At 41.3% G+C, this 22,203-nt stretch overlaps 1 protein-coding gene across 1 annotated transcript in view; it reads left to right on the plus strand.

The window, feature by feature from the left end:
* The first annotated feature begins 12,275 nt into the window (after window positions 1-12,275).
* LOC109043044 (protein gooseberry-neuro-like) overlaps window positions 12,276-22,203 on the plus strand; it is a 37,033-nt gene continuing 27,105 nt past the window's right edge. Inside the window, exons 1-2 of the mRNA XM_019060076.2 lie at window positions 12,276-13,233; window positions 19,815-20,128. Of these exons, the coding sequence (XP_018915621.2) occupies window positions 13,167-13,233; window positions 19,815-20,128 (381 nt within the window). The 5' untranslated portion in view covers window positions 12,276-13,166. The remainder of the gene's footprint in view (window positions 13,234-19,814; window positions 20,129-22,203) is intronic.

A 22,203-nucleotide genomic window follows, 5' to 3' on the forward strand; every position in this document is an offset into this window, starting at 1 on the left:
TACTCTCAGGAAATGAGAGATTTTGCCGCCTTCTCTCGTTCATAATTTTTTTTTCTAACTCCGATTTTTTTATACCTACATGTAAAAAAATTGCAAAATTTGCCGCCCCCTATAAATTTGCCGCCATGGGCCGCGGCCCATGTGGCCACCCCCTTAATCCGGCCCTGTTTATTGCAACAAAGTTTATATTACGCATAAGCATCTTGAAGGACAAGGCGCTTAAATGCAGTTTTTGAAAAAAATGAGATATTAATGATTTCAAGTAAAACCAGTCTTAGGGCATAGTCCGTGAAAAACGTGTTCCCAAATTCCAATTTTTAAGCATCGAAAAGTCGGTTTGAACTTTCTTTCCGCCATGAGGATCCATGTAATTTCGAAACTTCAAGCACGTGTTTCTCAAAATAGAAATGAACTGCACCCATGCGTCTTCTCCTCCAAGCCCCTCATATGGACGTATCTCTGGAAAACGGAACTACGTGTATTAAGACATGAGCCCTGAGACTCATAAGAATATATGCATAACAGGGCTCACGTCACAATGCACATAAGAAATACGTCCATATGATGATGTGAGTTCCTGAGAGTGCAAGAGATCGGATGAGCGATTCTCCAGAAAGACTACACTCATGCATGGCAATGAGTAAGTTACTCACAAGACTTACTCAATCTCTGGTCTCAAGCTTTTGTTCCCGTGCGATCCAGCAACGTTGCTGAGATGAAGCGGATGAGGAGCATCCTGCTTGCGAGCTTATGAGCAAGTGATGGATTGCGACTATCGTTGTCACTGGCTAAGTGAGCATGCGCAGTGCTCATTAGAGCAACCGGGATTGATTTCTAGAGTAATGATCCATCAGCAGCGTCGGCGACTGGGTGGCTCAGTGGCGAGGCGTGCTATGCGATACATCGATTGATCTGTCATTCAAACTTATGGAAAAGTATCGATAAACAGGGTGTTCGCAATGACCATCTTAATAATCGATTTTTACCACGGCTTCAAATGGGAAAATATCGACAATCGATCATTCACGCCTCGCCTTTGCTGGGTGGCTGCCCTCACCGGATCTGGAGACGCTTCACGTCACAACAGTCTCTGCCTCGTCAACAGACTCAAGATTCTCCAGCTCATCATTGAAATTAATAGACAAAGCTATATCTTTTCTCTGATATACAATATCAACTGTTGAAGACATATTCAAAATTCTAGGAAGGAAAAGTTTAAAATTGAACAAGCTGAGGTAAATTAAAAAAATTACTGATGAAATTAGTTTCTCTTCAATTGGACGTATTTCTATCTAACGGACCTAAACGCCGTAGGGTGAGGAAGGTAGAGGGGGGGGGGCTTGGATTGGTGGCGGAATCGGGCGTGCGCCTTATTCCGTCCTATACTCGCAATGCTTTTCCATGGCGCTTAGGTCCGTTTGACAGAACGCGCTATCAGGGATTCTAAATTCCTCAAAAGGAACTCAAATTGGCGCTTAGTTCCGTTTGATAGAAATACGTCCGATTGTTCCTTTTTTTGCGAGTTTTTCTCTTCTTTTTTTTACCAAGGTGCAGTTCGGCGTCAAGTCTTCTGATTGATGTTGATACACAGTGCATACTTAATATCACTTCATACCCAATGAATGGAGTAGGCACTTTCCCCATTATCATTCTCTTTTTCTGCATATTCCTCTGTTTTCCTCTCTCCCCCTCTCCCTCCTCCTTCTATCCCCAAGTGCAGCTATATCCTTATTTTTTATTTACTTAATTGTTGAATGCTTCCCCTCTTGCCGTCTCTCTAATGAACGAGTCACTATTTCAAGTTGTGCTACGCAAACAATCAAAGGAGGAAGAACACCAAAAAACATGTTCTAATAGTGTACAGCGAACAAATAAGGGTGATTGAAATGATTAGAGAACTGCAGCCATCAAAGTGCAGTTACTCCAGTGCTTGATAGGTAGAAACGACGGATTGTTCTTGTCTAATACACTGCACATCGGTTGTTCTTACACGCGATGATACGCGGCTGTGAAAAAAAAGAAATGGCGAGGAGGGTAGGAGCAGCGACCGAGTTGGAAAGGGGAACGAGCGAATTTTTGTCATTTATAATATTTAACTACTGGCGGGTCCCCCCTCATCGGTTATGAAAATCAGGCGCGGACAAAGGGCGCGGATCTGAACCCGGGACGCCAGATCAAGAGATTCGTCGCGGTGCCAAAACGCGCGACCACTGATTCAAACCCACCATCTGCCCGGACCCAGTCGACGTCTCCCTGATCCGCCGCGCACCGTCGCCGCGCCGTTCGGATCAAAAACCTCGTAACTGCAATTCGATTCCCGAGGGAATTCGCGTTTTATCTCTTAGCACATCCCTCTCCGTTCCCTTTTTCCGCTGTACCAAGGCGCCCGATCTGCTTGCCCCGAAAACACCGATCACCACTCCAATAGTAATCAACAGTCAACGGTGAGAACGAGGAGGCTCCTTCAAAGGGAAAGTTGGTGAGAGAGCGCTGGCAGGAAATGCGTGGGTTTGGAGCGAGTACCGCAGATGAGAAAAGGGTTGAGTGTGAAATGACAACCGTTTTGGGACGATTATTTTGGATGAAATTTAGAGGGAAAGATGCGGCCTCTGAGTCAAGTAAAGATTTTGAGCTCTTGCTGCTGCAAGAACTGATACTAAGAAAACCATTCTCCTATTTCCAGCAGTAACAAATCTCAATGATCTCGATTGCAGTATTCCAAATTTTCCATACTTAATATATTGCAGCCGCGCACCGAGACTCCTTTTTTCCTCTTTTTTCCAACACTGAATATTTGTGGGTTTCCTCAGACAAAGAAATGTATCTCTAGTCCGTAGTTGCAAAATCTATTGGCATAATTCATTTTTCACACCAAAATGACGGCGCGGCGCAGCTTTAGCTTTTTTGCCGATTTTTGACGATAATCAATGGGAAAATCGGTGAGCTTCCCAATAATAGATTCCGGGTTAAAATAAAATAAATTGTAGAATCGAAATTGGCAACGATGAAATATAGTTACATTCCTTCGTCCGAAATAAATATTATGTCAATGAAAGAATATTTCCAGCGATTTCCTCTGGATATGTTCTTTAGATTTTTTAGTTTCATGCAATTTTAAACAAATCCGATATAATTACACTAAAAAAACACCGGTTGTAGAGCCGTACTTACAAGCTATATAGGCATACCGTCCGTGTTCCGGGCTCAGAGGTCGAAAGTCTGGGCGTAGCACCCGGATCAGTCGAAGCTACATACGTGTCCAGCACCCGGAACTTTAGGCCTCTGAACCCGGAATGGCCGGTATGTCTGTATAGCCCGTAGCTTTTTTTTCAGTGTACAAAATAAGATTTTTAAAATGTTGTCAAAATATTCGTATTGAGCGGGTCAGTTTTGCCGCGAGTGTCCGGCAAATCCTGATTGAGACGCTGAATCACAATGGGAAACGCGTGCAAAAGGCGATAAATTAGCAGCTCGTTATGAGCTGGCGGTGCTGAAGCGGGATTCGCCACGGGCGTATTAACGCCGCGCCGCTCGGATACAGCCGCGAAGCGCATGTGGCGAATTTCCCGAGCTCGATGAATTAATCAACGCTAAAATAGCCATCGAATCTATGTGGAACGGGTGCTCCCTGCATTGGCGATCGCGACTTGGTAAGGGGCCTTATTCGCCGTGCCCAAGGAGGAGATGCCCTAATTAGGCGCGGAGAAAACGATTTTTGTCGCTTCTTGAGCGGGTACGTGCGGTCGGGCCCTGGATTAATAGCTATTCCGCTACACTTCACGCCGTTTTCGCGCGCCGATTCCGCCTTGTTTGAGCTCGCTTCGTTCCCGTCATCTGCTTTTCTCTCCGCTTTTCATTGTCCTCCTTCGCCCTCAGGTGCATCCCCGATAACCCTTTGCTTTCCCTTCCGCCTCGTGGGAGTCCAGATAAATTGAATCCTTGAGGTATCGCATTTTGCGTGTTAATTAAATTAATGGAATTAAAACAAGCGGGAAAGTTCTAATACTGCTGTCGTATTAGAAAAGCGCTCAGGTGTTAGTAAATGTATTTAGTGAAGAAAGGAAGTATAAACTCCGTCGACTTGGCTGGGAAATGGAAATAAAACATCAGCTGATAGCAAACAAAGGTTACCAAGGAAACCGTAAACGCGTATTTTTGTTTCCCGAAAATGAGCTCACCGTTGAGCTCATCAGGCGCGTTTTCTTTAGGCTTCATTTGAGTTCAACGATCAATTTCGATAAGAATTACTCTACCGCTAAGAAATTTTCTTATAGACAAACGATCGAAACTACCTGCGTATTACGTTAAAAGCATAAAATACAGTTTTCACAGCTTTATTTATTTTAAAAATGGACCCCCCCCCCCCAAAAAAGCCTACACATCGATGAGCTGGTGCGCCATTTAAACGCATTAGCACTAGTATACTAGTACTCAGAGGCAAGTCGAAATCAAAAAGCGCTGCCTATCGGCTGAGCGCTTAAAAGAGAGTCATGCCTTTACACGCTATGTTGTTTATTACAAGTTTTTGTGGTGGATGTACATTTCGGACATCAAGTCCATCCCCAGCACCTAATCACAAATTTACACAGTAAAACACCGGTAGTAGATGAAATATCATAATACATTACAATTAAAACAGGAACAAATTGAAAAAACGCCTTCATTGAGAACAGATGCTTCCTAGCGTGGCCGCGGGTGCCGAATAGTTGCATCATTTAAAAACCCCATGTATAGTGTAGCAGATTATGGGATAATGCGGTTGCTTGAGGTAATTGATCTATGAAGAGTGCCGACTCATAAGAAACGCCTTCATTGAGAACAGATGCTTCCTAGCGTGGCCGCGGGTGCCGAATAGTTGCATCATTTAAAAACCCCATGTATAGTGTAGCAGATTATGGGATAATGCGGTTGCTTGAGGTAATTGATCTATGAAGAGTGCCGACTCATAAGAAACGCCTTCATTGAGAAAAGATGCTTCCTAGCGTGGCTGCGGAGGCCGAATAGTTGCATGTTTTAAAAACCCGATGTACAGTGTAACAGATCAGGGGATAATGCGGTTACTTGAGGTAATGGATCTATGAAGAGTGCCGACTCATAAGATACGCCTTCATTTGTTATCGGCAGTTTGGCCACAGAGCAACAATCAGGCTTTATCACAAAAAATAACCGTTGAAAAGTGTTCCGATGGGATTCGCTGCTTGTTTCAAATACCCGAGGGAAATATCGGAATGGTTCCATTGCGCGCTTCTCTCAAAGAAAATTCACGCAACTTGTTAACGCGTTATTTTTAAACGATCTACCTCTTCAAGTAGTACTCGAGCGAATTTACTTTTTGTGTGCAAGGCATGCATCTGCTCATATTAGGTCTCCATAGTACCTCGTAGATGAAGATGTTGATCGCAGTCCATAAGAAACCATAAGAAAACAAGTAATTTCAAAAAATTATTTCTAAAGTCAAATGAAATACGATACTTAAAACCAATTATATAGTTTTCTAGAGGACTAGAACTACAATTACTTATTCTTCCCTGGGAGTTTTATACGCTTTAGAAATAAATAATTATCTAGGCGCAGAATCACTACTCATAAAAGATATGGAGCACAACGCATAACCTTCCAAATTTTAAAATGACTGTCATCCTAATTTCCAATTTTTCCCACCTGAACAAGAACAATGTAAATTGAGGAGCAGACAGCGGCAAATAACAAAACAGCTTTTTTACAATATTTTTTGCTTCATCCGCCAAACTGTTTTTCAAATTTTTATCGATAGTATAAATCAAATGTTTTAAACTCCTCTTATCAATTTTCCAATTTTTTTTCTCTTCAAATGACACTATCTGCTTACGGTCACTCTACAAAGTTTCTTTGCTGAGTAATAATAGCAAATTTGGAATGAACGTATAGTTGACGTTAGAAATGCATGGTGTTTCCCCTGAAATTTTATATCTCCTTCTTTTCATGTGAAGGGATATATAGAACATATACAAAGTAACGATATAGAAAAAAGGGGAGAGAAATGAATGGGGGAGGAAAACGGACAAATGCTGAGAGAAGGAGAGAATCATTTACTAAATGTTTATGACTCTGTGCTAACCATAGTCAACCGATTAAGACTGAATCGAGGACGCCAAATCTCACCAAATCACAATGTAAACTTCCGCAGAAGACCTCACCCCTTACTCTAGTGTGTTAACTCTAGATGTGAACTTGTGAACTCTATGTGAACTCTAGATGTGTTTTTAAAATGAACCAAAAATAGTGGTTGTTTATTCCAAAATGTAGTCAAACTCACTCACTGATGAGCTGTCCAGTCTGACCCTCTTTAAGACTAAATTGATTCTCCCTTATTGTTGGATATTTTCGATCATTCAAGTTGATTAACCAAAGAGAATTCAAATCGCTCCTTTTTTAAAATGACTTTGATCCATAAAACTCTATCTTGCAATGCTATATTTTCCGATGGAAGTCTTTTGAAAGATCAGAAACAATCGCTCGCTGCACGAAAATCAGCTCCCGACAAGAGTGAAAATAAAAGATAAAAGAAAAGAGTAAACTAGCGGGAAATCTCTGATTCGTTTGTAATAGAGAGGCGCTCAGCTGTTTTCAATGTATGCGCGTTTTCAAGCTCCCCGAAAAAGTTAAGCACCGCTGAGATGAAAGAACTCACTCGCCAAAATTTCGACGATCAATTTTGAGAAAATTACACTACCGCTAAAAAAATAAATCATAGGAAAACGATTATTGTCGTCCGTGCTTTAACATCAGAGGCATTAAATAAAGGTATCACAGATTAATCTACTCTAAATATTTTAGGCTCTTCTCCGCCATCTTCTTGTTGAGTTGGTGCGCCATTTGAACGCATTGCCACTAGTATACCTATACTAGAATTCAAGAGGCAGGTTGAAATCATAAAGCGCTTCCCATCGGCTGAGCGCTTAAAAGAGAAATACAAGATAAAATAAAGAATAATAAGTCTCTCTAAAAAGAAAATTTGAAATTCGGATACAACGTGGCAGCGTGGCAATTTGGAGCAGATGGAAAATCGGTGAAGCCGAGTAAGCTTTGCATCTAGATATAAAAACGGGCGCAAGTATAAATAGAGGGTTGCACTGCTGAGCTGGGTGACAAAAAATGATTTGACACAGTTCCGCGACTTTAATGGCGGCTTCCGTATCCCTTTCTGCTTCTCATTTATCACCCCGTAACGACACTCACAGTTTCCATTGCAATTTCTTCCGTCCGAACGCTTGCCCCTCACCTTTGAAATTGTTCATCACTGCTCACTATTTACCCTCGTAGCTCATTTCTGCCCAACAGTCAGAAAACGCATAATTGCCAATTACAACAGATCGATGGCATTTACAATCAATTAACCTGATTCAATCATAAGTTTAGAATACTGAATTTACAAGCTTAAATGTAACAGAAGTTAACACAAGGGAAGAGGGGGTGTGGACTGAACGCTGGGACTTCTATAATCGTAAGGGAAGTGAATAGGATTCTAGGAATAAAATGGAGGGTTTTCTACTACAATGACTCAGGTTCCTGCAACCATCATTGATGCACTTGTAATTTTCTAAAAATGTAAACGCTCTCAGCTAAAACAACCGCAATTCAAAATTACTGATTCTAAAAAAATGAAAAAAAAGAGGATTTGTCATTGTTTCCATTCTTGGCGTACTTTGCAATCTATCGATTGATTTGCCATTTAAACTAATGGAAAAAAGATCAATAAACGATATTATTAATCAATCGATTCCAACCGCTACCACGATTATATAAATACGAGCCTAAAATCTCCTAAGTAAATTACGAATATATACACAGAAATGTACTTTTCAAAATCGTAAAAATTGTAGGCAGGAAGGTAGGTAGTAGGTAGATGGTTTAATGCTGATTGCCGGTTTTAAGGCATGTACGGAAAATTACGAGCACCTTAATCTGGTTGACTTAAAGACGTCAGATCAATAATCGACCCACTATTGAAAAAGAAGACATGAAAAAAATATTCAATGCCACGCGTCAAGGTTCGATCCCTCTACCAGCAGGTGGAGGACCCAAAGCGTGGAGCAAACGGATTTCAAGGATTATACCGAGGATCTACAAATCGAATGATCAATGGGCGAGCTTTGGAGCAATTTTGAGGAGATGAGTTTCCATTTGTGGCACATGTCCGCAGCACCAGCTGCACTGCTGCACTCTGTCACGCGAATTAGGAACCGAGCCGGGCTCTAAAAAAGAGAGACCTCCTTGAAGAAATGATTCGCCATGGATGACCCTCGAATCTCTGAAAAGACAGCATTTTTTCCTCACCTTTTACGAGCGAATCCCATCTGGCTGGACGCTGACCTTCTCCCTGTCAGTGATTTACATGCGTTTGCAATGGAACGCATAATATGAGGGCGAGTATAAGTGTGGCCAGACGCCTGCATGAATGGAAAAGGAAATTGTCAGCGAAGAAAATTGGAGAACGTGTACATTGTCTAAGACATAGTTTTGGCGCTTAAAGTCTTTCGAAGTGAATGATTTACCGATAATTTTTCTTATTTTTTTCCTAGACGTTTTTTTTCTGCCCCTTTCCCTTCAACTATGGTCCATCTTGATTTGTAGAATTATTTGAAAAATAAAGCATTTGTGTATACTTATTTTCCTGGTGAAAATAATGAAATGCATTAATATTTATAATTCCTCCCTTTACTTTTTTTCAGGGAAAATACCAAATATGTGCATTACAAGAATACCATCACATATAGACCGCCGCCTTACATACAGTCTGTTAATTGATGCCTACAATTTTGGAATAACTGAATTCTGGAACTGATTGCGCAATGATCTATAAATGGAAATGCAACACATAGAAAAAGAAGTAAGTACTTAAAGTATATGGATGACAATCGCCGACATCAGGTAAAGTTCTCCTCATGAGACTGATACGCCCTACTAGGGAGGGATTTATTTCTTTAGTCAACACAACATGTTCCCGTGTCAAGTGTCCCGCTCTCCCTCCTCTAATTTGGAAGTTGACTCCTTCACTTCAAAATATTGTTCTGTTTTTGTTTTTCTGCAGTGAATGCAATGCCTCTGTTTTTGCTTGTGTTTCAAACATGCTGCCTTTTAATTCCAGAGGCTGAATCGCTCCGCGATGAATTTCCCGCTTAGAGGAAGTAGCGTGAGAAATTTTTCGCACCCTTGAGTTTTGAAAATTAAAGATCCATTGTAATGCACAACATAATTAATACTCTCTCATAATCATTCGGATCTTACAGAGGTGGAGTTCCTGAAGCCCTCTTTTTATGACCAGTCTTCAAAGATTCATTTCAAAATTGAAAAATCCTGTCATTTAAGTCATCGAATAATTCATTTAAACTTGAACCCTCCCCCTCCCCGTCACACGTTGTTATAAGGGTTCGTTGGCTGGTATACTGTCGTGATACGGAAGAAAGTGTATGACCCTTCAGACGTTCCCAAATTGCCTTTGTTCGGATCCGAATTTACCAGAGAAGTCGTAAATATTTTTCTTCCAAATTTTCAGAGAATTTTGTTTGAAATTTAATCTAAAGTGTCTGAAAATTTAAATGAAAAATGGTCATAACTTTTCTCAAAAATAATTATTTTGGAGCGAGAATTTGGGAACATCCGATTGTTCATGCGGCGTTGTTCCGTAGCACGGCAGTATGGTCGGTATGGTCCACCACAATTGACGTTCCATATTTCGGGTTCATTTGGTCTGATTTTAGTCTGCGAGGGCTTATAAATGTTCACAAAATCGTTCTAATGAGAACCGGCGCTCGGAAAAAAATGTTGGAGCCCCTGAGAAATTCGACAGTGAGCGGAATTATCATTGCTCTTAAAGGAGCATGCCTGAATTTCATTTGTCTTGTCCAGAGGATATCTGTCGTGCTAAGGAAAAAACGCCGTATGAACATTCAAGAGTTGCCAAATTTCCTCCATTAAAATTTCTATTTTTAATGAGAATTATGAATATTTCCTCTTGAAATTTTCAGACCATTTAGATCTGATCGCGAATAAACTTCTCTAAAAAATTGGTGGAAAAATATTCTCAGATTACCCTGAAATTTTGTATTTCATCAAAAGCAATATGGCAACGTCCAAAGGTTCATACGGCGTTCTTCCTCAGCACGGCAGTGTGGCAAGCACACTTAGCATATACGATACATGGGGCGGTGCGCGCTCTGAAGCGGAGCTGCGCGCTTGGAGGCTGCGGGGGTGCGCTTGGCCGCGATGGCCGCGCGCGGACAGTGTGAACAGTTACTCGGTAGAGGATGAAGTCCCAATGGCCGATTATCACGTATAGCGACCGCGACATCGTGCTCCGCAATTGCCCCTCGCCCTCCGTTCCCGTTGGTCCCAGCTCACGACCGAGCTGCAGGCTGCGGGGGCGTCGCACACGTACACGTCGTGGAGACTTGAACGCAGCGACAAGAAAGTATACGTCTCCGGCACCGGGAAGTGTGTCCCCGTGAAATCCAACTCGCTGTCCAGAAACCGCATACTTCAAAAGAGATCCTCGGGTGGATTTGCTTAGCTGGTGCTTTCTTCCGACACATAGACGAGTCCGCTCACCGTCAGAGTGTTGGTGACAAGTACTCGTCCTGGAAACTTCAGGTGACACTATAGAGCCCAACTCACACTATCAAACTTTTCACCCAACTTTTGGATACAACTTGTCGAATAAAACGTTGGATAGTGTACACTGGCGAGAGGAAACGTCAATTTGATGAAAGACTGAATGGAAACTTGAATCTGACCTCACACTAAACTTTTCGTTTAACTTTCCATCCAATTGGCGGCGCCAACGGAAAGTTGAACGAAAAGTTGGAACGAAATCTTCCAACCGACATGAGCCGAAGCTGTATCTTCGCGAACCGCAGGCTGATGACGATATCACACTGTAACGGTGATTGAATCAAATTTTTTTGCGTCCAACTGTCCATCCAACTTTTCGTTCAATCGTGTCGGATGAAATGTTTGATAGTGTGAATTGGGCTTCATACTTCCAAATTTGATAGCGCGCGAAACACTCTGTTCCACCTTAGGGACCAAACGTCGATTGTTGAATTCGATAGTTCCAACTAAAACAAAAACATGAACAACCTCAAAAATTGAAGATTCATTCTTAACAAACGTGTTTTCATTTTCCCTCTGTGGCTAATTTCTAATACACCAGTCAGATTCTGATAGTATTTTATATCATCAAGTCAAGTAACATTAAAAACGTCATCTACGTCATCGTTAATTGCGTTTCTTAGATATGGTCGATTGGCCTAAACTAATATGATATCTCGATACTAAAACTACCCGACCACGTGTTTCGGTTTGCACCGTTGCAGACTTATGCCTTTCAATATTTTAGTTTTTATATGGAAAACTACTCAAACACAATTCTTGAAAACTTCCGTGTTAAATCTTCACTGTGCGAAGGAAACTCTGTGAAAATTTCCAGAAATGGTGTTGATTATTTTTCCCTTCAAAGGAATAAAAAGGCTAAATAAAATCGGAACTGTGGACAATTTGGAAAAAAGTTATCTGAGAGTACCTAACTTGGGTCCAAACTTGGAGAGCATAACTTGGCGATCGAGATTACGAATTCTGTCTTCTTAAAAGTTATCTCAACAGATTCGAAAGGAATTGCTTCGAAAAAAGGGAGAGCTTCCTACAACAAAGAAACCGAGAGCGTCTTATTACCAATTGCGACACCGCCAGCCAGTACCCCTCTCGCTTGCAGTAATTTGTTTACCGAAGAATCAAAACGCGATGCCCCTCTCCAACGTGACATCAGAATGATCGTGTGACGTAAGTTCAAAGAGCAAGTAAAGAAACTGGGGAGAGAGGGGGACGGTGAGGAGCAGGAGGGGGTGATAATGTAAATGAGAGAGTGGCAAGAGACATAGGAAAAGAAAGTATGCACAAGCACAACGACGGGTCCGCGATGGATTCTTATTACTCTTGCGGGTCAGGAGAAAAAAAATACAAGTAATTACGGCTTAATGTATGCTTTACATAACAATCGATGAGCATTGTAGGTCGCCCCGCTGGAGAGACGAGAGCGCGGGCTGGAGGGGGGAGGGTGCTGCGAGCTGGGAGGGTGACAGTGCAAGGGGTTTAATATTGCCACCCATTTTGGAACGGATGGCGACCAATCGGCGTGAAGCTAACTGGTTCCGAAGAATAGACATGTTTGATTAAACGACGCTGACAATGCAACTAGCGGCCGGCTTACCCCACATGAAACTACCGTCTAACCCTCGGCCATAGTTAAATCGAGCCACCCTATTTTCCAGCGCGGCTGGTAACTGGGGCTAGTTAGTTTCAAGCATCAATCCGGGCCATTCCAACCCGCGTCGCTCAATGCCAATCTCGAGGTTTCACTGGAATAAGTTTTGATCTAGTTTTTAGTGTAAATGTTCAGTTTTCCGGAAAGTTCGGTGACCAAACAAACCTATATCTAATGTTGGATATACTTCAAGCATGTGTCGCGGAATGTATTGTCGATTTTTTTCTGGATAAAATTTCAATCGTGGATCAGTTTCAGCGTTCAGCGGCTTCACTCGAGTTCCAAAATAATATTGTGGTGATTGCCCAAAAGTGAAACTTTTTACTCAACGTGGGTGTGTAGAATGGTACGGCCTTAACATTTCTGAAAATAAAAGTGCTTTCAATCATAAGTTTATTATATTTGTGATTCACTGTTGAATATCATCCACTTTCTTCAATCAGTCCAGTTTTTATAGGAATAATTCAGAGAAATTCGTCAACGAACTATTGACAACATTTTCCTCTTCGTTTTGACGAGAAAAGCTCCTGACCAGACTATTCACAGTAGAGCACAGGTGGTATTTTCAGTTAGTGCCGAATTTCAAAATTTTATCGTTTTTCCGAATAGAAAAGTTACCAAACTTATGCCGTAAATGAAAGAAAATTAGCGTGTTGTAAAATAAGATTAATCTTCAAGAAAAATCGTCCACGTTACTATTTTTTACCTATAATTTTTGTCTTAATTCGAGCCGATAGATACACATGAGTTAAGCTGAGAGATGTTTTTCAGAATTATGGTGTTTCTTCTAACAACTTTTTATACACAACTTTGAAAATGGTTTATAACGATTAAAATCTATGGAATTTGATTGCTTCATCGGTAAAATATGACATTTTACCCCAGCCCAGCAAGTTACCAACAAGTGACGCAGTTCAACAACTTCCAGTTTCAAGGTAAGTAAATGCCTCTCCAAGATATATTTATATTATCACTATACTTTGCGAAGCAAACAAAACGCTTACCTAAAAGGATACATTATTTTCCTAATTTAAAGCAAATAAAAAAGTTCTAGAAATCTTTTTCTGGATGATTCGAAGCTGAATTTTGTATACTTTTTTTAATAAGTTCAACCATACAGTCCAACAAAAACTGTAGAAAGATTTTGAGCGAAGTCAACCAAGAATGCACTATCTTGATTTAAATTTGAATACCCCTAAGAGGAAGTTTATCTTCGCATGGCGATGATAGAAACCATCCAACTCACTAATATATACCTACAACTTTTGATTTCATTTTACTAGAGCTCATTGGAGAAATAACTAATTATAATAATTCGTATCCAAGAAATTTGATGGTTTTTAAAAAATAAAAAAGACCAATATGATAAAAAAAGAATCACAAAAAAGCTGCTAAAATACTATTCCCTCCTACCGTTCGTTACAATCGTCCTGATTGAAACGTTCCTAACGTGTACAATTTATGTTTGCACGAGCTGAACATCCTAGTGTATTGCATCCGTTTTTTCACTCCTCGATATTTTATACACTCACACGACCATCAAGGCAGCACATTATCAATTCTGGTATTTGCACATCGACGGTGAAATTACCAGACAACGTATCTCGATTTGCAACATTGCAGACTTCCTGTCATATCTTACGATCCGAATAGAAAACTACTCAACGTCAATTCTTGTAACTTCCTTGTTATTTCTTCACTGTGCGAAGAAAACTTTGTGAAAATTTCAAGAAATGATGTTGATTCTTTTATTCTTAAAAATAAATAAAGAGTGAGCTGAGATTTTTAAGCACCGCAAACGAGATAAATAGTCTTGTAATTTCACCATCGATATTCTCTGCCACATGACATTACCTTCGTTTTTGGTAGGCACCAATAGCCCCACTCGGCTTTGTGACTATTCTGCCTTGCTAAGGAGGAACGCCGTGCAAACATTTGAAAGTTGCTGAATTTCCTTCGATAAAATGCTTATTTTTTAGGAAAGCTATGAATTTCTTCCCTTGAAATTTTTAGGAACTTTAGGTGAAACTGCGAACAAAATTACCTGAAAAATGAAAAGGAAAGTATTTGTAAGTTTACCAGGAAATTCGTGTTTTATCAAAGGCAAGTTTGCAACGCCTGGGAGCTCATGCGGCGTTTTTCCTCAGCATGGCAGTATTCTTGAGAGGTGAGGCCATCACCTACCCAAAATCTAGGTTTATACCATTTCACTTCATCTTTTTAGGCTTGCAGATTACATTGGTTTTCCCCCAAGTTTTCATTCCACTCTGAGTCCTTTTAAACCTTACCACCGTGGCAACTTCTAAAAGACCTGGTGGCAGGAGGAGAGAAGGTGCGTTACGTTGTCGATACGAATACGCGTGTTTATGCATATGAGGGGCACAAGCACGCTGCCGTGCTAAGGAAGAACGCCGTATGAACATCCGAGAGTTGCCAAATTACCCTTCATAAAACATGTATTTTTGACGCAATTTACTCGTATTTTTCCTTGAGATTTTCAGGTATTTCAGATTGAATTGCGTACAAAACTGTCTAAAAAGTATGGAGGGAAATATTTAAAATTTTCCCAATAAATTCTGTCGTTCACTGGGGGGAAAAAAACACATTGGATCTAGAGTCCAGACTCTTAAAAACATCGACAAGAAAAAAATACTCTGGATTCAATCAGATTTAAGCTTAAATCAAGAACCAAGCCTCTTAATTTGAGCGGATTTCCTATTGGTTTAAGCTTAAATCTGCTTGAATCAGGAGTCCTTTTTCTTGTGAATGTTTTCAAGAGTCTGGACTCTAGATCCAATGTGTTTTTTTTCTAGTGCTATCGAAGGAAATTCGACAACGTCTAAAGGCTCGTACGGCGCGTTCTTCCTGAGCACGGCAGCACGGGGCACGAGGCACGGGCTGAGAAAAAGCACAGGAACAATTAGTTGACTGAAATGAATCGGTGCGATGGACTGTGGATGTTGGACGGGAGATGGGCTGATTGATTTGCCTGATCATCGCTTTCCAAGGCGAATGCAAATCGAACATCCGAACCGTGATACTTAGCCACGCTTGGTTACCATCCGCCCCCGGCGGCGCGGCGCCCCGCCAACCTTATTGCCTTGTCCCCCTCCCCGCACCCCCCTTAAACCACAACATATGCCTTAGGGTTCAGGCAATTGACCGCCACTCAGGGATGGAACATACCCACCACGTTCTATATTTTAATCATTAAAATTTTCCGGTAAAGAGGGTGGTTTCATCAAAACTTGTTCAAATCCAACTGAGAAATTTCACTTTCTCATATCGAGCTATTTCGTACATTAATTCGGCTTAATTTATTTTCATCAGCTTTAATGTGACGGTGATTTCTATTTTTCTGGCATGTTATAGTTTAGCAAACTATACTCCGCGGCACGGTTCTATTAAATTTTCACTTAGATGATAAAGACTGTTATACCTATTGTACAGTGTGGCTGCGAAATATCAACGAAATCTGCAGCATTAATACAACTAAAATTGCAAACAAAATTTTCGCATTAATCTTTCAGCTAAGTTTAACTATCTTTTTCGAGAGAGTATGGATGTGTGATAGTCCAAAAATCGACCAAGCCTTCTCCGTTGTCTCCGCAGATAAAATTTTCAGGAGGGCAACAAACCGATATTTTCAAAAGATCTATTCTCACTATCGCAGTCATTTCATGTTACTGTTGGAATCAAGATTCATTAATAGCCCTTGGCTATTATTTGAAACACATGTATGAGTTCATAATTCCCATTACTTCCCAAGTTTTAATGGAACAACTTTGAGAAAGTTGGCTTCCCCTTTGAGCCCGAAGGCATCGACCAGGTAATGGCATGCCGCACTTTCCCAATAAAATGCTCTAGTCCAGGTCTGACATCTAAGGAGAACACATTGGTATATTTCTCTCAGAAAAAAAACACCAAAAATACAGATATACCTGACGTAAAATGACTAAAAAACACAAGAAAACGCGAAATCAAGGCTGAATAATAACAAAACAAAAAACCTGGGGCGTTTTGAGGTGGTCTTAACTCCCTCCTCGACCGAGAAACAAAATATATGTAAACACTTATAAAAATCAAAATACCTAGATCTACATTTCGTGATAACAAAATGAGGTTATCACCCAAGTTTTTGTCATCGTGAAATGGGAGTATCAGTTCTTTTTTTATTTTCATCATTTTTCATATATTTTTGTTTCCCGGCCATGGAGGGGGTTGATTCAACCCTGAAGTGCCCAAGCCTTTTTGCTTCGTTATTTTGTAGCCTTGGTTCCCCGTTTTCTTACGTTTATAAGTTGAATCATTCGGCTATTCTCGTCTATGTTTGTTATTCCCTATGTGAAACATGAGGGAGACAATTTTTTGAGACGTTCCCAAAGCTCTGAGATATTACACACTGAAAATTAAAATTACGGGCTACATAGACATACCGTCCGTTCCGGGCGCTAGAGCCGTAGCTTCTATAAATCGTATTCGATAGAGATTCGATGTGTAGTTTGGTTCAAAAAAATAGAGCATAACCTCAAACAAAAGTTTTGGGATATAATATGGAAAAGCTGAAAGTGAGAAAACTCTTAACAATATCACTTTTCATTGCTATTTGATACTAGAAAGAATAAAAATTCGATCACAAACGACCCGTTATATTAGGTTTCTATTGTGAGGCTATGTTTACATATTGAGCACGGAAAAAAAGTGTTAGGGGTTATCCCCCACAATTGTTCTACTACCCATTTGTTGGATGATATGGACATTTCCAATTAATTTTGGTAGCACCGCAACTCAAGTTGGGGTAGTACCGCAACATTTGGGTTAGAAATCTAAGTTTATCGGGATACTACCGCAATTATTTGCAGGGCCGGATTCACCTACTTGCCACCCATGGGCCGCCTGTATTTTGCCGCCCCCTTCTCATTCGTTTTGAAACTCGATAAAGACCATCAAGTGAACGTGCCAGCGGCGGAGGGGTGCATAAGACGCATTTACTCGTGTTGAGCACATTTTTTAGGAAAGCCCTGTCAACACTACTAGCAAAAGTTCCCGGAGCTTTGCGCGACAGTTAAGTTTCGTAAACCTATCTCTGTGTGGACAAGGCCTTCCATGTTTGGCGCAGAGCGTGAAGTATTTAGACAATCTTGTAGGCGCTATGCGTTTCACGCCGACCGCTGCTGAACGCACTGTGTTGGACGCAATGCGTGAAGTATTCACGCAGTCTTGTAGGCGCTATGCGTTTCACGCTGACCGCACTGTGTTTGGCGCAATGCGTGAAGTATTCATGCATTCTAGGAGGCGCTATCCGTTTCACACTGATCGCAATGACCGCACTGTATTTGATGCAATGCGAGAAGTTTTCGTGCAGTCTTGTAGGCGCTTATATGTGTTACATGCCGATCACCGCGCCGAGGGCTTCTCCTTTTCATCTCAAGTCCTCGCTATCATTTCTCTTTAAGTCGCGCCGTTCCAGGCCAAATTGCGTGTTTGGTTTCTCTCTTAACTCGACTAATTTTGAAAGGTACGTTGTCTCTTGTATAACTAAGAGGCGACAAAATTAGAAATTACTATACTCTGTAAATGAGAGATTTTGTTACCTTTTTTCGTTTGTAATTTTTTTTGTCTAAATCCATTTTTTTTTATACCTACAATTTAAAAAAATTGCAAATTTTTGCCGCCCCTTAGATTTGTCGCCATGGGCCGCGGCCCATGTGGCCACCCCCTTAATCCGGCCCTGATTATTTTGGATACTACCACAATTAATCAGGGTATTACCACAATTAATTGGGAATGTCCATATCATCCAACAATTGGGACTTAACCCCTACCTCTTTTTTTCCGTGAACCAATCGATATCGATAAAATCTCACCTGTTTGATGTATCGAATACAATCTATTGCTCAGAGTGCTACGCCCGGAACTTTCGGCCTATGAGCCCGGAACGCGGACAGTATGTCCATATAGCCCGTAAGTACGGCCTCCACGGCTGGAGCTTTTTTTCGGTGCAGGAGCTTTTTTCCGGAAAATTTTAAAAGCTCCGGAATTTAGAAGTAAGTCCGAGACATTGGAGCACTAAAGTGACTGATCTATCGCGAGCGGAGGACCGAACCGAGTGACTGTGATCCTCGGAGGGACCTGGTGGTGCAGAGTGGTCAAATGACTGAGGTGGTGGTCCTAGGTCCGGAGCGAGGTGCTCCGGCGCGAGACCCTTTCAGGAGCCGGCGGCGGGTGAGCGCCGAGCGGTCTCAAGTGTCCAGCTCCCATTTGATGGATCGCCTTCATTTTTCATCCGGCTTATTTATGCATTCGTCAGTCCGACCAGTCCTCAAGAGCACAACCCTTGTCTTATACTTCACTTTGACTAATCTTCCTCTTCTCCTTCTACAGTGTGCTCCGCCGCCTCCGCCCTCCCGTTTTTTTCCGCCGAATACTTTTACTTGGGATTTTTTTGTGATCATTCAAATCTCACCACTTCTTTTGAAAAATTTGAGGATACGTAAACAAATCCCCGCATTAGATTCCCCCATAGTGCAGATTGTACTGCGAAAAGGAATATTAAGAAATACCTTTTAGATCAAAGAGGAAATGTTATTCTATTTGAAAAAAATTTTCTCTACTTGATGGAAGGTTTCTTCACTTGAAAATATGCTCTCTAAATTAGAGATTAAATTTTAAGCAAAAAAAAAAGTTAATCTGACCTGGACATCTACATTTTCTTTCTCTCAAAAAATGTATCTTAAGCAATTTTTTTCAATGAATTGTAGTTGATTAAATTTTCATACCTCTTTCGCGAAAGAGACTTGGAAACTGAAGAGAACTACGTGGGAAAAAGTAAATGCTAAGCATGTCTTCGTTTTATCCTGCTTAAAATTTCAAATCAATGGTGTCTAGCTGATCATTCACATCTATATCAAGAGTTCTGAGGAACAGACCCGTATGTACAGTATATTGTGAGACTGGCACCATAAGTTAGGCGGGGACACATCCGAAAATGTAGGGCGCAGACGTTCCGGCGATGATGTAGCCAAAAAACAGAAGAATCACTATTTTAAAGAAAATCAAACTTAGTAATTGTAGGTACTCACTGGGAAACAAATGCGCTTGGATCTACAGCCCAGACTCTCAAACAATTTGACAAGAAAAAACCTCTTGATTCAATTGTATTTTTTCTTGAATCGAGAGCCAAGCCTCTTAATTAAGGCGGATTTCCTTTTGATTCAAGCAAAAATCCAATTGAATCAAGAAGTTTTTTCTAAACAGAGAAAAAATACTCTTGATTCAATTGGATTTTTTCTTAAATCGAGATCCGAGCCTCTTAATTTAGGCGAATTTCCTTTTGATTCAATCAAAAATCTAATTGAATCAAGAGTATGTTTTCTTATCAAATTTTGTAAGAGTCCGGACTCTGGATCCGAGCTCCTTTTTTCCAGTGGCTGGGTCAAATATTTTCTAAACTTCCGAGTTTGTGTAAAACTGGAGTCAGAATCAGACAGTTGAATTTAATTTTTTTTTTTTGCAGGGCAAGGTCGTGTGAATCAATTAGGCGGAGTTTTCATAAATGGCCGTCCACTCCCGAACCACATACGGCTGAAGATCGTGGAGATGGCCGCGGCAGGAGTCCGACCGTGCGTGATTTCGCGTCAGCTGCGCGTGTCCCACGGCTGCGTCTCCAAGATCCTCAACAGGTACCAAGAAACGGGGAGCATCCGCCCTGGAGTGATCGGGGGCAGCAAACCCAAAATTGCCACCCCGAGCATCGAGCGGTGCATCGAGGTCTACAAGAAGGAGAATCCCAATATCTTCAGCTGGCAGATTCGGGATAAACTCATTAAGGTAAATCAAATCTCCTCTCACTAAGGTAGTGTAAACATATCAGTCGCACTGGGCACAGAACCGTCTGTAAGGGTTGCAACTGTAGCAGTATTGCGAGGGTTAAGGCACGACACCACCTGACTGACAATGGAGATGTTGCATGTGTGAGGAATTTGCGATTTGACTATTGATTCTTATGTAAAAGTTCGCGAGAAACACGATGATGCTACTGGTTTTCTCTGAAATTAACTCCCAAGTTCAAAAAAAGCTCTCAAGTTGAGGCCAAAATGGAGGGGATATCCCACGCTATCCTGAGAGTCCAACTCTACATCAAAATAAACTCTCCATGCAAAGATAGGGATCAAATACACTAGCTGTGATGCCGTGTTTTCACTTTTATAGTCCTTAAATAAAGTGGCAGCCCTGTCAATGTATTTGCTCCCTATCTTTGCATGGAGATTTCGTCTTGATGTAGAGGTGGACTCCCAGAATAGCGTGGGATATCCCCTCCATTTTGGCCTCAACTTGAGAGCTTTTTTTGAGCTTGAAAGTTGATTTCAGAGAAAACCAGTGGCACCATCGTGTTTCTCGCGAATTTTTACTTGTCAAATTGCAAATTCCTCACACGTGCAACATCTCCATTGTTACGAAAATGAGTTGGCGACTTTGCCGTATCCTACAGTATGAAATATAAGTGACCCCCAGAACTGCTGTGATAGCGCAGAGAGCAGTAAGGGTCAAATTTTCGAAATCGAGTTTCCTTCAAAACTCGTCTAATCTCTTTTAGATGAAATCACTGAAATAGCTGAAACAGCAAAATTCATCTTATTTTCATAAAAACGAGACACATATGAGAAATCGGTAAGTGCGAAAAAAATGACGTAGTTTCAGGCAAGACAGCAGTAAGTGACAATATTACTCCCGAGAGCCAATGAAAACAGTGCTTTCAGGTAAAGCGCCGCCCTCTTCTGCCAATTTCTAACCTGAAAATGTGTTTGTTGTGTGTCCAAAACGCAACCACGAATGCATGCAGTAAAGCACTCACGGCTGTCTTGCCTAACAATAACCTAGCATGGAAATGAAAACTACTCTTTTTATGTAATTGAAATAAAATTAGTAGATTTTTTATCACCCAAAAGATTTCCAGGAGTCTCTCCGACGATTAGTGATGATTTGAGTAAGAACGGATGCTTCTCTCAATAAAATTTTCCGGTCGGATGCTTCTGAGCCCGTTTTCTCAAAACTTCATTTTTGCACTTACTGCTCTCCTCGCTATCACGGCAGAAAACTCCTCTCGCACCCTTTGCGAGAGCCGGTCATCAGGTATTCTGCCGTGCTAAGGAAGAACGCCGTATGAACATTCTAAAGTTGCCAAATTTCCTTCGATGAAATGTTTGTTTTTGAGGAAAGTTATGAATATGTTTCCTTTGCATTTTCAGAATCTTCAGGTAAAATTGCGAACAAAATTATCCGAAAAATTGAGAGGAAAATATCCATAAGTTTACAAGGAAATTCTCGTGTTATCAAAGGAAATTTGGCAACGCCTGAAGGTTCATACGGCGTTTTTCATTAGCACGACAGTATTGTCCCGGGCCGATGGTCATAGATGCCCGGTTGATTGAATGAATGAAGCGATCTCCCGATCGAGCCGTATGGGAGCGGGCTCAAATCGCGTCGTGGAAACTCGTGGAGCGCCCGCGGGATCCCAGTAGATGTAGAACGGGGGGCGGGGGGCGGGGGGGATAGGTTGATTCTAATCTTTTGGGGGCGGAGGAGGAGGCGCGCCACGGCGGCAACCTTACATGTATAATTATGTCACCGCCTTTTAACACTCAAGATTCGCCGCCTCGCAATCACCTATGACCAGTGCTGCCAACTCGTGAGCCAATGACTTCATTTTTCGTCAGGTCTCATAGGAAAGGGGTGATATAGGGATCTAGATTTGGCCGCCTTGTGCAGTGGTGGAATTTTTCCAGCTCACGTGCTCACAAGCTCAAAAATCCCTTACAATTGGACTAAATCTTGCAAAAAACTAATATTCGTTGCTCAGCTACGTAAAAACACGTATCTGCGTAGGAAGCTGATGGCATTTATAA

This window comes from Bemisia tabaci, chromosome 1 (assembly GCF_918797505.1).
Source record: "Bemisia tabaci chromosome 1, PGI_BMITA_v3".
NCBI classification, from domain to species: domain Eukaryota; kingdom Metazoa; phylum Arthropoda; class Insecta; order Hemiptera; family Aleyrodidae; genus Bemisia; species Bemisia tabaci.